Raw genomic sequence first — 13,603 nt, forward strand, 5'->3', positions numbered from 1 at the left:
GTGTCTGACCCCCGAGAGTGTGTGATGGGACGTTGTAGTGGGAGCTACTCACTGCGTCTGACCCCGGGAGTGTGTGATGGAACGGTGTGGAGGGAGATTCATTCTATGTCTGACCCCGGGTGAGGTGATGGGTCGGTGAGGAGGGAGATTCACACTGTGTCTTACCCCGGGAGTGCGTGATGGAACGGTGAGGAGGGAGATTCACACTGTCTGACGCCGCTAGTATATGAGGAGACGGTGTGGAGGGAGATTCAGTCTATGTCTGAGCTAGGGAGGGGTTATAAGACGGTGTAGAGGGAGATTCACACTGTGTTGACGCCGGGAGTGTATCATGGGTCGGTGAGGAGGGAGATTCATTCTGTGTATGACCAAGGGAGTGTGTGATGAGATCGCGTGGAGTGAGTTACACTCTGTGTCTGACCCCTGGAGACTGTGATGGGATAGTGAGGAAGAAGCTTCACACTGTGTCTGAACCAAGTAGTGTGTGATGGGACGGTGAGGAGGGGGATTCACACTGTGTCTGATGCTGGGAATGTATAATGAAACGGTGTGGAGGGAGATTCACACTGTGTCTGACCCCAGGAGTGTGTGATGGGACGGTGAGGAGGGGGATTCACACTGTGTCTGATGCTGGGAATGTATGATGAAACGGTGTGGAGGTAGCTTCAGTATGTGTCTGACCCCGGGAGGAGTAATGGGACGGTGTGGAGGGAGATTCATTCTCTGTCTGACCCCGGGTGGGGTGGTGGGTCGGTGAGGAGGCAGGTTCACTCTTTATCTGACACCGGAGAGTGTGTGATGGCACAGTGAGGAGGGAGATTCACTCTGCGTCTGAACCCGGGAGTGTGTGATGGGACGTTGTAGAGTGAGCTACTCTGCGTCTGACCCCGGGAGTGTGTGATGGAACGGTGTGGAGGGAGATTCATTCTATGTCTGACCCCGGGTGGGGTGATGGGTTGGTGAGGAGGGAGATTCACACTGTGTCTAACCCTAGGGATTGTCTGATAAGACGGACTGGAGGGAGGTACACTCTGTGTCTGACCCCGGGATAGTGTGTGATGAGACGGTGTGGAGGGAGGTACACTCTGTGCCGGACCCGGAAAAGTGTGATGGGTCAGTGAGGAGGGAGCTTCACTCTCTATCTGTCACCGGGGAGTATGTGATAGGACGGTGTGGAGGGACATTCACTCTGTGTCTGAATCCGGCAGTTTGTGATGGAACGGTGAGGTGGGAGATTCACACTGTGTCAGACCCCGGGAGTGTGTGATGGGACGGTGTGGAGGGAGCTTCATTCTATGTCTCACCCCGGGAGGGGTGATGGTACGGTGAGGAGGGATATTCACACTGTGTCTGACCCCGGTAGGGGTGATGGGACGGTGAGGAGGGCGATTCACTCTGCGTCTGAACCCGGGTGTGTGTGTGATGGGACGGTGACGAGGGAGCTTCACTCAGTGTCTGACCCCGAGGAATGTGTGATGGGACAGTGTGGTGGGAGCTTCATTCTATGTCTGACCATGGGAGCGGTGAAGGGACGATGAGGAGGGAGATTCACACTGTGTCTGACCCAGGGAGTGTGTGATGGGATGGTGTGGAGGGAAATTCATTCTGTGTCTGACCCCGGGTGGGGTGATCGGTCGGTGAGGAGGGAGATTCACTCTGTGTCTTACCCCGGGGAGTGTGTGATGAGATCGTGTGGAGGGGGTTACACTCTGTGTCTGACACCAGGGGAGTTGATGGGATAGTGAGGAGATAGCTTCACTCTGTGTCTGACCCAGGGAGGGGTGATGGGACAGTGAGGAAGGAGATTCAAACTGTGACTGACACGGGCTGGGTGTGATAGGACAGTGAGGAACGAGATTCACTCTGTATCTGACCCCGGAGAGTGTGTGATGGGACGGTGAGGCGGGAGATTCTCTCTGTATCTGACCCCGGAGAGTGTGCGACCGAAAGGTGAGGAGGGAGATTTACACTGTGTCTGACCCAGGCTGGGTGTGATGGGACGATGTGGACGGAGCTTCATTCTGTGTCTGACCCCAGGTTTGGGTGATAGGACAGTGAGGAACGAGATTCACTCTGTATCTGACCCCGGAGAGTGTGTGATGGGACGTTGTAGAGGGAGCTACTCTCTGCGTCTGACCCCGGGAGTGTGTGCTGGAACGGTGTGGAGGGAGATTCGTTCTATGTCTGACCCCGCGTATGGTATGGGTTGGTGTGGAGGGAGAATCAATCTGTGCCTGACCCCGGGGAGTGTGTGATAAGACGGTGTGGCGGGAGGTACACTCTGTGTCTGACTCCGGGAGAGTGTGATGGAACGGTGTGGAGGGAGATTCATTCTATGTCTGACCCCGGGTAGGGTGATGGGTCGGTGAGGAGGGAGATTCACACTGTGAGTGACCCCCGGAGTGTGTGATGGAACGTTGAGGAGGCAGATTCACACTGTGTCTGACGCTGGGGAGTGTGTGATGCGACGGTGTGGAGGGAGATTCACTCTGTGTCTGACCCCGGGTGGGTGTGATGGGACGTTGAGGAGGCAGATTCACACTGTGTCTGACGCTGGGGAGTGTGTGATGCGACGGTGTGGAGGGAGATTCACTCTGTGTCTGACCCCGGGAAGTGTGTGATGGGACGGTGTGGAGGGAGATTCACAGTGTGTCTGACCCCGGGTGGGTGTGATGGGACGGTGCGGAGGGAGATTCACTCTGTGTCTGACCCCGAGAGGGTGTGAGTTGGGAGATTGTGTCTGTCGCCAGTTTTCCATCCCCCATCCCCCAGCCCTCGTACTCGGGACCTCAATGGATGCACGTCTATTTGAACTGCGGGGGACTGGCGGTGATCAGTTAGCCAGGAAGGGGCTTTGGTGGAGGTGAGATCCTGGGCACCAGACTCTACCAGTGCGACCTCCCTCAGCCTGGAGCTGAGACGCTACTGTGTCAGTGTGAGGAGCTCCGACCCACTGTTGCAGTGCACAGGGTGCGGGGGGCAACAGAAACCTCAAATAAAACTCGAGTCCGGCACGAGGACAGGAAGTTACAGCGGTTTATTGATTTCATCATGACAAATGTAAATTAAACAATGTGTGTGATTGTGAGTGAGTCGGGAGCAGCTTATTTATTCCCGCACGTCAGCAGCTCACACGAGTGACCAGTTGAATAATCAGTCCCGTTTCTCACCGTCACTCTGCATCGGGGAACCGATGATTGTAAAATCACACTTCAGGGCCGTGTCCGGGATCGCTGCAGATCCAGGGTCACTGCCGAGGGATTTGTTAATTTAACATCATTATATCGGCCAGGCTGCCGAATGCACCGTCCTCAGCAAAGGGAGCAAAGGGATTCTCTCCCGGGATCATCCCCCCCACCGCGGGACACCGGTGTCCCAGACTGAGCCCCGGACCCCGGGCTCTTCCTGTCTGAGTAATTCTCCGGGGTGTCACGTGGGGAGTCTCGAACACACACTTCCGGCGGATGCTGCCCCGGCGGACAACAGGAGGAAAGACGTCACTGCGGGACCGTTCCGAGCGACACACAGCGCGAGACCTGAGCCGGTTCAGTTCAAACCGTTGGAAATCAGCCCCGGCACGTGGCCATTAAAGGTGAAGGTGGCAGTTAAAGGGGAGGGCGGGGAATCGGCCAAAATGTCCCCATCCGGCGGTTGGGGATGTTCACACATTCAGATCCACTCTCAGTCCGGGTGTGACTCCCTCCAGAGATCTCAGTTCTTTCTCCCCGGTCTCATTGAACTGATTCCCGTACAGCCTGAAACAGGTGGAAGAATAAAGATGAAATAAACAGATTACACAACAGCGTCAGTAATAGGGGACCGGGATTAATGTTTCAACAACACTCACAGACAAATATCACCAGAAAACCCGCGGAAGCGCTGATATTTTATCACATTGAACATTAACACAAACACTCACCAGATCCGCTCCAGACTCGGGAGGGTCAGTATGAGGCGGCGGAGAGCGGGGACAGATCGGTCTGTCAGAGAGTTGTATCTCAGGTTCAGCCCCGTCAGTCTTGGGTTTGTACTGAGAGCGGAGACGAGATCCTCGGCACCAGAATCTGTGAGACCGACATTGAACAGCCTGGAGATGAGAGAGAGTGAGGGTGTAGGACACAGAGAGACAGGAGACGGTACAAATCCCCAGTGTTTATCAGTAACACAATTACTGATCACATTAATGTTCAGTATCAGACACCCAGTGACTGTAAACACAATCTCCCACAGTCTGATACTTACCCCAGTTTATTTATTTTACACTCCGGGTTCCTCAGAGCCGTAGACACCAGTTTCACTCCTGAATCTCCCAGTTCATTTAAACTCAGGTTCAGCTCCGTCAGTGATGGGTTTGTACTGAGAGCGGAGACGAGATCCTCGGCACCAGAATCTGTGAGACCGACGCCCCCCAGCCTGGAGTTGAGAGAGAGTGAGGGTGAAGGACACTGAGAGACGGGAGACGGTACAAATCCCCAGTGTTTATCAGTAACACAATTACTGATCACATTAATGTTCAGTGTCAGACACCCAGTAACTGTAAACACAATCTCCCACAGTCTGGTACTTACTCCAGTTTCTGTATTTTACACTCCGGGTTCCTCAGAGCCGCAGACACTAGTTTCACTCCTGAATCTCCCAGCTGGTTCCCCCCAAGTCTAAACACAAACAGACAGATTGATGAACAATGTGATTCAAACCGTGGGTCTGAGGGAATTTCTCTCACTCTGATATTTCAGGGAACATTAAACTCTTCAGTAAATCACTATTCGGAGTTCCCATCACTGTCAATGCCCCTCACCGTCCAGATCCAGGATATTCGCCGAATGTCAGTAATTTAGTCTGTCGGTGTAACACGGTAAACCCTCTAAACCCCACATATTCTGTCCCATTCCCCGATGGAGAGAAAAGTGTTCCTGACCGAAATGCAGAAATGTCAATGCGACACAGTGAAATACACCCACCCGAGCTAAGAGAGAGATCCCGCAGGAGGAAGGGGGATGGGGAAGAGAGATACCACAGGAGGAAGGGGGATGGGAAAGAGATCCCACAGGAGGAAGGGGGATGGGGAAGAGATCCCACAGGAGGAAGGGGGATGGGGAAGAGAGATCCCACAGGAGGAAGGGGATGGGAAAGAGATCCCACAGGAGGAAGGAGGATGGGGAAGAGAAATCCCACAGGAGGAAGGGGGATGGGGAAGAGAGATCCCAGAGGACGAAGGGGGATGTGGAAGAGATCCCACAGGAGGAAGGGGGATGGGAAAGAGATCCCACTGGAGGAAGGGGGATGGGGAAGAGAGATCCCACAGGAGGAAGGGGGATGGGGAAGAGATCCCACAGGAGGAAGGGGGATGGGGAAGATATCCCACAGGAGGAAGGGGGATGGGGAAGAGAGATCCCACAGGAGGAAGGGGGATGGGAAAGAGATCCCACTGGAGGAAGCGGGATGGGGAAGAGAGATCCCGCAGGAGGAAGGGGGATGGGGTAGAGAGATCCCGCAGGAGGAAGGGGGATGGGGTAGAGAGATCCGTGGAGGAAGGGGGAAGTGGAAGAGAGATCACACAGGAGGAGGGGTGATGGGGAAAGAGATCCCACAGGAGGAAGGGGGATGGGGAAGAGAGATCCCACAGGAGGAAGGGGGAAGGGGAAGGGAAATCCACCAGGAAGAAAGGGGGTGGTGAAGATAAAACCCACAGGAGGAAGGAGCATGGGGTAGAGAGTTCCGATATGAAGAGGAGGAACGGGGAAGAGAGATTCCACAGGAGGAATGGAGATGGGAAATAGTGATCCCACCGGTAGAGGGGGCATGTGAACAGAGGACCCACAGGAGGAAGGGGAATGGGGAAAGAAATCCCACAGGAGGAAGGGAGATGGGAAAGAGAGATCCCACAGGTAGAGGGGGCATGTTAGGGAGGAAGGGGAATGGGGAAGACAGGAGGAAGTCAGATGAACGAGTGATCCCAAAGAAGGAAAGCAGATGGGGAAGAGATATGCCACGGGAGGAAGCCCGATCGGGTCCAGAGATGCCAGGGCAGGAAAGTGGATGAGAAGAAATATAGCGGGAAGGTAATGGGGAAGAGAGATCCCTTAGGATAATGGGGCATGGGGAAAGGAGACGAAACGGGAGGAAGACGGTGTGGATGTGAGATCATGCAGCAGATTGGCGGATGAGTAGGAGAGATCCCATAGGAGGAAGAAGGATGGGGCAAATAGTTGCCACGGGAGGAAGTGGGATGGAGAAGAGTGATCCCATCCGATGTAGGGAATTGGGAAGAAAGATCCCTCTGGAGGAAGGGGTTTGGGGAAGAGAGATCCCACATGAGGATGGGAAATGGGGAAGAGAGATGTTCAAGAGGAAGGGAAATGGGGAAGCAAGATCCCATATGAAGTGGGGGGGAATTGGAATAGAGACCACACAGGAGTAAGGTGGATGGGGAAGAGAGATCCCACAGTAGGAAATGGGATGGGGAAGAGAGATCCCACAGGAGGAAGGTGGATAGTAAAGAGAGATCCCGCAGGAGGAAGGAAGGGGGAGTGGGAACAGAGAGCCCAGAGGATGAAAGGGGGATGGGGAAGGGAGATCTCACAGGTGGATTGCTACCTGTGCCACGTGCTAGTGAGGCTAGAAATAGGAAGATAATGCAGCTAAATACGTGGCTGAGGGGATGGTGCATGAGGGTGGGGTTCATGTTTCTGGACTATTGGGATTTCTTCCAGGGGATGTGGGACCAGTTTGAATTGGACAGTTTGCATCTGAACTGGAGGGGACTAATATCCTTGCTGGTAGGTTAGCAAGTTCTGCTCCGAGGGTTTTGAACAAGATTGCAGGGGGAGGAAGCAGAATGTTAGAGCAGATAGTGAGGTGGAGGAGGATAAGTGTCATGCGAGGACTGCCTGTATAGACAGTTATCAAAGGTTTGTACGTGATAGAAATGTTCTCAGGTGCATCTGTTTCAATGCAAGGAATATTGTAGGTAAGGCAGATGAGATTAGCGCGTGGATTGGCACATGATGTTATCGACATTATTGCTATTATTAAGACTTGGTTTGCAGGAGGGGCAGGACTGGCGGTTTCATGTTCCAGGTTTCCATTGTTGCAGATGTGATAGGGGGGAGGGATGAAAGGGGGAGGAGTGGCATTACCAGTCAGGGAGAATATCACAGCTGTGCGTAGACGGGACAGCCCGGAGGGTTCGTCTACAGAGGCCATAAGGGTGGAGCTGAGGAACGGGAAAGGTGTGACCACACTAATAGGGTTGTATTATAGACTGCCCGATAGTCAGAGAGAATCGAAGGAGCAAATCTGTAGAATTAGCAGACCGATGTAAGAAACAGAAAGTTGTAATCGGAGGGGATTTTAACTTTCCACATATCGACGGGGACTCCCACTCTGAGAAAGGGTTAGGTGGTGTGGAGTTTGTCAAATGTGTTCTGGAAAGTTTTGTAAATCAATATGTTGAGGTACCAACGAGAAAGGGTGCAGTACCTGATCTCCTATTAGGGAACCAGACAGGTCAGGTGACAAAAGTATGTGCAGGTGAACATTTTGGGTCCAATGACCATAATGCCATTAGTTTCAAGATAATTATGGATAAGGATAGGACTGGTCCGCCAGTTAAGGTTCGGAATTGGAGAAGGGCCAATTTTGTGGAAATGAGAGAGGATTTGGGAAAAGTGGATTGGGATAAGTTGTTTTCTGGCAAGGATGTGTTCAGTAAGTGGAACTCCTTCAAGGGTGAAATTTTGAGAGTGCAGAGTTTGCATGTTCCTGCCAGGATTAAAGGCAAAGTTAAAGGGCATAGGGAACCTTGGTTTTCAATGGATATTGGCGATCTGGTTACGCAGGTGTCTAGCAAGTGTAGGCAACAAGGAAGAAATTAGATACTTGAAGGGTATAGAAAATGTAAGGGAATACTAAAGAAGGAAATCAGGAAAGCAAAAAGAAGACATGAGGTTGCTTTGGCAGATAATGTGAAGGTAAACCCGAAGGGTTTCTACAAGTATATTGAGAATAAAAGAATATTAAGGGACAAATTGGTCCCCTTGAAGTTCAGAGTGGTCGTCTATGTGTGGAGCCTCATGAGATGGGGGAGATCTTAAACAGTTTTCTTTTTTTAGAGTGTGTGTTTACTTAGGGAACTGGCATAGCGGATATGGAATTAAGGGAAACAAACAGTAGTGTCATGGGACATACGGAGATTAAAGGGGAGGAGATGCTTGCTGCCTTACAGCGAATAAAGGTAGATAAATCTCCGGGCCTGACATGATATTTCCTCGGACCTTGAGAGAGACTAGTGTAGAAATTGCAGGGGCCCTGGCAGAAATATTTAAAATGTCCTCAGCCACGGGTGCGGTGCCGGAGGATTGGAGGGCAGATCATGTTTTTCCGTTGTTTGAAAAAGGCTCCAAAAGTACACCAGGTAATTACAGGCCAGTGAGCCTGACATCAGTAGTAGGTAAATTATTGGAAGGTGTTCTGAGAGATCGGATATACAAGGATTTGGACAACCAAGGGCTGATTAAAGATAGTCAGCATGGCTTTGTATGTGGTAGACCATGTTTAATGAATCCTGTAGTGCTTTTCGAGGATGTTACCAAGAATGCATTTGAAGGAAAGGCTGTGCATATTGCCTACATTGACTTTGGTAAGAACTTTGACAAGATCCCACATAAGAAGTTAGTTCTAAATGTCCAGACACTTGGTATACATGGAGAGGTTGTAAACTGGATTCGAATTGGCTGTGTGGGAGAAGACAGAGAGTGGTAGTGGATGATTGCTTCTCAGACTGGAGGCCTGTGACTAGTGGTGTGTCTCAGGGATCTGTGCTGGGACCATTGTTGTTTGTTGTCTGTATCAATGATCTAGATGATAACGTGATAAATTGGATGAGCAGGTTTGTAGATAACAGTAAGTTAGAGGCGTTGTGGACAGCGAGGAAGGCTTTCAAAGCTTGCAGAGGGATCTGTACCAACTGGAAGAATAGGCCAGAAAATGGCATATGGAATTTAATGCAGACAAGTGTGAGGTGTTCCATTTTGGAAGGACAGATCAAGGTATGACATACACAATAAACGGTAGGGCACTGAAGAGTGCGGAGGAACAGACGGATCTAGGGGTTCAAATACATAATTCCCTGAAAGTGGCGTCACAGGTAGGCAGGGTTGTAAAGAAGGCTTTTGGCTTCCTGGCATTCATAAATCAAAGTATTGAGTATAGGAGTTGGAATATTATGGTGAGATTGTATAAGACATTGGTGAGGTCAAATATAGAGTATTGTGTGCAGTTCTGATCAACTAACTATAGGAAGGATATCAGTAAGTTTGAAAAAGTGCAGAGAAGATTTGCTAGGATGTTGCCGAGTCTTCAGGAGTTGAGTTACAAGGAAAGATTGAACAGGTTAGGACTTTATTCATTGGAGCAGAGAAGAATGAGGGGAGATTTGATAGAGGTTTACAAAATTATGAAGGTATAGACAGGGTAAATGCGAATAGGCTCTTTCCACATAGATTAGGGGAGATAAATATGAGAAGACGTGGCTTCAGCGTGAAAGGGGAAAGGTTTAGGGGGAGCATTAGGAGGAACTTCTTCACTCAGAGGGTGGTGAGAGTGTGGAACGAGCTGCCATCTGATGTGGAAAATGTGGAATCGCTCTTAAACTTTAAGAATAAATTGGATAGATACATGGATAGGAGAGGACTGGAGGGTTATGGACTGGGTGCGGGTCAATGGGACAAGCGGAATAAGGTTTTGGTACAGACTAGAAGGACCGAATGGCTTGTTTTCTGTGCTGTAGTGTTCTCTGATGTTATGATTCTATGGGGAGGAGAGTTCCCACAGGCAAAAGGGGAATGGGGATGGGGAAGAGAGATCCCAAAGGAGGAAGGGGATGGGGAAGTGAGATCTCACAGGAGGAAGGAGGATGGGGAAGAGAGACGCCACATGAGGAAGGGGGATGGGGAGGAGAGATCCCACAGGAGGAAGGAGGATGGGGAAGAGAGATCCCATGAGGAGGAAGGGGGATGGGGAAGAGAGATCCCACAGGAGGAAGGGAGATGGGGAAGAGAAATTCCAAAGGAGGAAAGGGGATGGAGAAGAGAGAACCCACAGGAGGAAGGGATCCCACAGGAAGAAGGGGACGGGGAAGGGAGATCCCACAGGAGGAAGGGGGATGGGGAAGGGTGATCCCACAGGAGGAAGGGATCCCACAGGAAGAAGGGGACGGGGAAGGGAGATCCCACAGCAGGATGAGGCATGGGGAAAAGAGATCCCACAGGAGGAAGCGGATATCGAGAGAGATTAAACAGGATGAAGGGGGAAGAGGTTGAGAGATCAGCCAGGAGGAGGAGGGATGGGGAAGAGAGTTCCCACAGGAGGATGTGGGACGTAAGAGAAATCTCACAGGACAATGGTGCATGCCAAAGAGAGATCCGACAGGAAGAAGTCGATGGGGGAGAGAGATCCCACAGGAGGAAAGGGTATGGGGAAGAGAAATCCATAGACGGAAGGGGGATGGGGAAGAGAGATCTCACAGGAAGCGGGGAGGGGGGAAGACATCCCACAGGAGGATGAGGAAAGAGTAATAGAGAGCCCACAGGAGGAATGGGGATGGGGACAAGATTCCAAAGACTGGAAGGGGGATTGGGATGAGAGGTCCCACAGGAGGATTCCAAGGGTAAATGATAATCCTACAAGACGAGAAGATGCAGAAATTTTTTGTACGTGTATGTTGGGTCTGAACAGAGACCCAGAGGAGATGCGCCCTCGTTCTTTGCGTATCTGGAAGTGAGCAAAGTCACACACGGGGAAGAGCAGTGGGAGGACAATCTCACAATGGTATTTCTTTCCTTCTCACTGGGACAGTCTGCTGATGGTTTCTTGTCCCTCACTGGGAAGGGGGTGTGAATCTCTGACCCACCTGCTGCAGTCAGTGTCGGTCTGGGTGTCAGTAACAGTGAGAAGGAACATTGTCAATGGACGTGTCACAGACAGCGAGAAACACGGCCATTCCTGTGATTTACTACCATTAAACCAATGGCTGTTGTTCACTGACCTGATGAAGTCTCCAAAATCCCTTCACAAGGAACCACAGAACCCTCCCGTCCTTGGGGAATTACTGACCGATCCCCTGGGCATTTGTCACAATTCTTCACAATCTGATTTACTACAGTTTTACACAAATTCCTTTACATTGAAACAACGCAATGAGACAGTTTCACATTTCAGAGTGAGACATAAACCAAGTTACCTCAACTCCTGGCACTTGTGCAGCCTGGGTCCCAGCCGCTGGATTCCTTCACACTGAATGTGGCATTTCTCCAGGTCGAGGTGTTTTATTGTATCACAGAATCCGATGACATGAGATAGGACTGCACAGTCAATCGGGGTCAGTGTCATTCCACTGAATGAAACTCTTTCCACAGATCCCAGTGCGGCCTGAGCCAGCCCACGATTCTGAGACTCAAACAGGTAGTGCAATGTGTTCAGGAGGCTCCTTTTACCTGCTTCACTCCATGTGTTTCCACTCTGGCGTTCAACTTCCTCCTTCACCCAGTCAATCACCCGGCAGGTTGTTTGATGAGGAAATGGACTCAGAAACTCCTCCAGGCCCCGAGCTGTCATTGGGGAGGAGAGACCAGCAACAAAACGGAGAAATACCTCAAATCGCCCATCTGTCGTGCTGTGGACTTCAGTGAGGAATTTCAGGATATCCCTGGGATGTGGATTCAGGAATTGTGCGACTGCAGCTACAAACTCTTGGATGGTGAGGTGTGGGAATGTGTACACCACGCTCCGGGCAGAATATTCTCTGTCCAAAAGCTCCATCAGGAACCCAGACAGGAACTGGGAAGACTGCACATTGTACTTGATCAAATCTCCATCTGTAAACACAATCTTCTTCTCGGACACTCCTCTGAAGGCCATCTGACCAACCCTGAGTAACACATCACGGGGGTTCTCAATCTCACGGCCGTGGTTTTTCAGGATGTTGTAAATATAGTAGGAGTACAGTTGGGTGATGGTCTTGGGAACTCGCTGCGGGTCCCTGACACTTTGTGTGAAGAAGGGGCCCAGTGCCAGAGCGAGGATCCAGCAGTAGGAGGGATTGTAGCTCATGGTGTACAGGATCTCGTTCTCCTTCATGTATTTGAAAACAGCTTCTGCCACCGTCTGATCTTCAAAATGCTTGATGAAATATTCCTTCCGTTCTTCACAATGAAATCCCAGGATTTCAGCCCGGATACTGATCTCTGCCTTTTCCAATAAATGTAACGCAGTGGGGCGGGTGGTCACCAGCACTGAACACCCTGGGAGCAGCTTGTGCTGGATTAAACTGTACACGATATCAGACACCTTACACATGAATTCGGGATCTGTGCATGTGGACTGAGTTTCTGTGTCTTTCCGACTGTCAGCAAAATCAATTGTGTCATTGAATTCATCCAAACCATCGAATATAAACAGCAGTCCCTCTGGGTTCTTCCAGACCTCTCTCAGGATATTCCCAAAGTAAGGATGCTGATCCAGAATCAGTTCCTTCAGATTTATTCTGCGGTTAATGGTGTTTAAATCACGGAATTTGAAACTGAAGACAAACTGGAACTGTTGGTATATTTTCCCCGTGGCCCAGTCATAATCAATCTTTTGTACCATTGTTGTTTTCCCGATCCCCGCGACTCCGGCCACTGCTGCCGATCTCCCAGATTTGGATTTACTTCGCGAGAAGCTGCTCTGGAACAACTGATCAGTCCGGATTTTCTTCAGCTCTCCACGGAGATGTTTCTCTCTCCACTCCTCGTGGTCTCTGCCTCTTGCCAGCAGCTCATGTTCCACCAGTTTCCGATCTCGAACAGTAGAAATGACCGTGAGCTCAGCGTATCGATCAACCAGCTGGAAAACCTTCACCTTCTCCCTCATCAGGATCGTGTTCACTCTCAGTGTTTCAGTTTGTGCCCGCAGAGTCTCCTTGTGTTTCTGTTGAACATCTTCCATGGGAACAGACAGTGGACAAACTGTTAGATGCCTCACCGCTGAACTCAGTGTTTAAGCACACAAGAGTTAGCTCAAAGCTATTGAATTAATTGGATTTGTCAATGGATGTTCGTACAGTAAAGTAAATTCAATTAACAGACTGCTGACTGGACAGAGAGGCCTGGTCTAGGTAAACACCAGATCATCACATTTCCACATTAACTGTGCTGTGAAGGTGAGTATTTCCCTGGTAGTTTACTGACCCCCAACTGTCCTGTACTGGAAAACATCTCACTACTGTGACAGCTGTCATTCTACCTGTGGAAGAAACTTTTCATCCCCATTGTTGCTGTGCCGTATGGATATAGAGAAGAGGGAGGTGGGCATTCTGTCAAAGGAATAGGTCGGGGAATCACAGCTACCCCTCCTCTCTCACCATCACTGAATCAAAATACAAAGAAACAGTGTGCAGGATCCTGCCAGGGGAGTGTGCGGTCTGACAGTGTGTCATGACCCTGTCAGCGGTTTTTTGGGCCTCACAATGTGTCAGGACCCTGTCAAGTGTGTGTGGGGTCTCACAGTGTGTCAGGACCCTCTTAGGGGTGCGTGGGGTCTCACAGTGTGTTAGGACCCTGTC

The 13,603-nt window shown here is 50.6% G+C and overlaps 1 protein-coding gene across 1 annotated transcript; it reads right to left on the reverse strand.

Moving 5' to 3' along the window:
* Window positions 1–3,040: 3,040 nt before the first annotated feature.
* LOC132386416 (NACHT, LRR and PYD domains-containing protein 3-like) lies at window positions 3,041–13,018 on the reverse strand. Its single transcript, XM_059958692.1, has 5 exons — window positions 11,243–13,018; window positions 4,569–4,655; window positions 4,243–4,413; window positions 3,920–4,087; window positions 3,041–3,755 (listed from the first exon to the last, which is right to left on the reverse strand). The coding sequence occupies exons 1-5, from the start codon at window positions 12,985–12,987 to the stop codon at window positions 3,662–3,664; spliced, it is 2,265 nt and encodes a 754-aa protein (XP_059814675.1). The 5' UTR covers window positions 12,988–13,018; the 3' UTR covers window positions 3,041–3,661.
* Between the last annotated feature and the right edge of the window lie 585 nt (window positions 13,019–13,603).

The sequence above is a fragment of the Hypanus sabinus genome, unplaced genomic scaffold, assembly GCF_030144855.1.
Source record: "Hypanus sabinus isolate sHypSab1 unplaced genomic scaffold, sHypSab1.hap1 scaffold_1150, whole genome shotgun sequence".
Taxonomy (NCBI): Eukaryota; Metazoa; Chordata; class Chondrichthyes; order Myliobatiformes; family Dasyatidae; genus Hypanus; species Hypanus sabinus.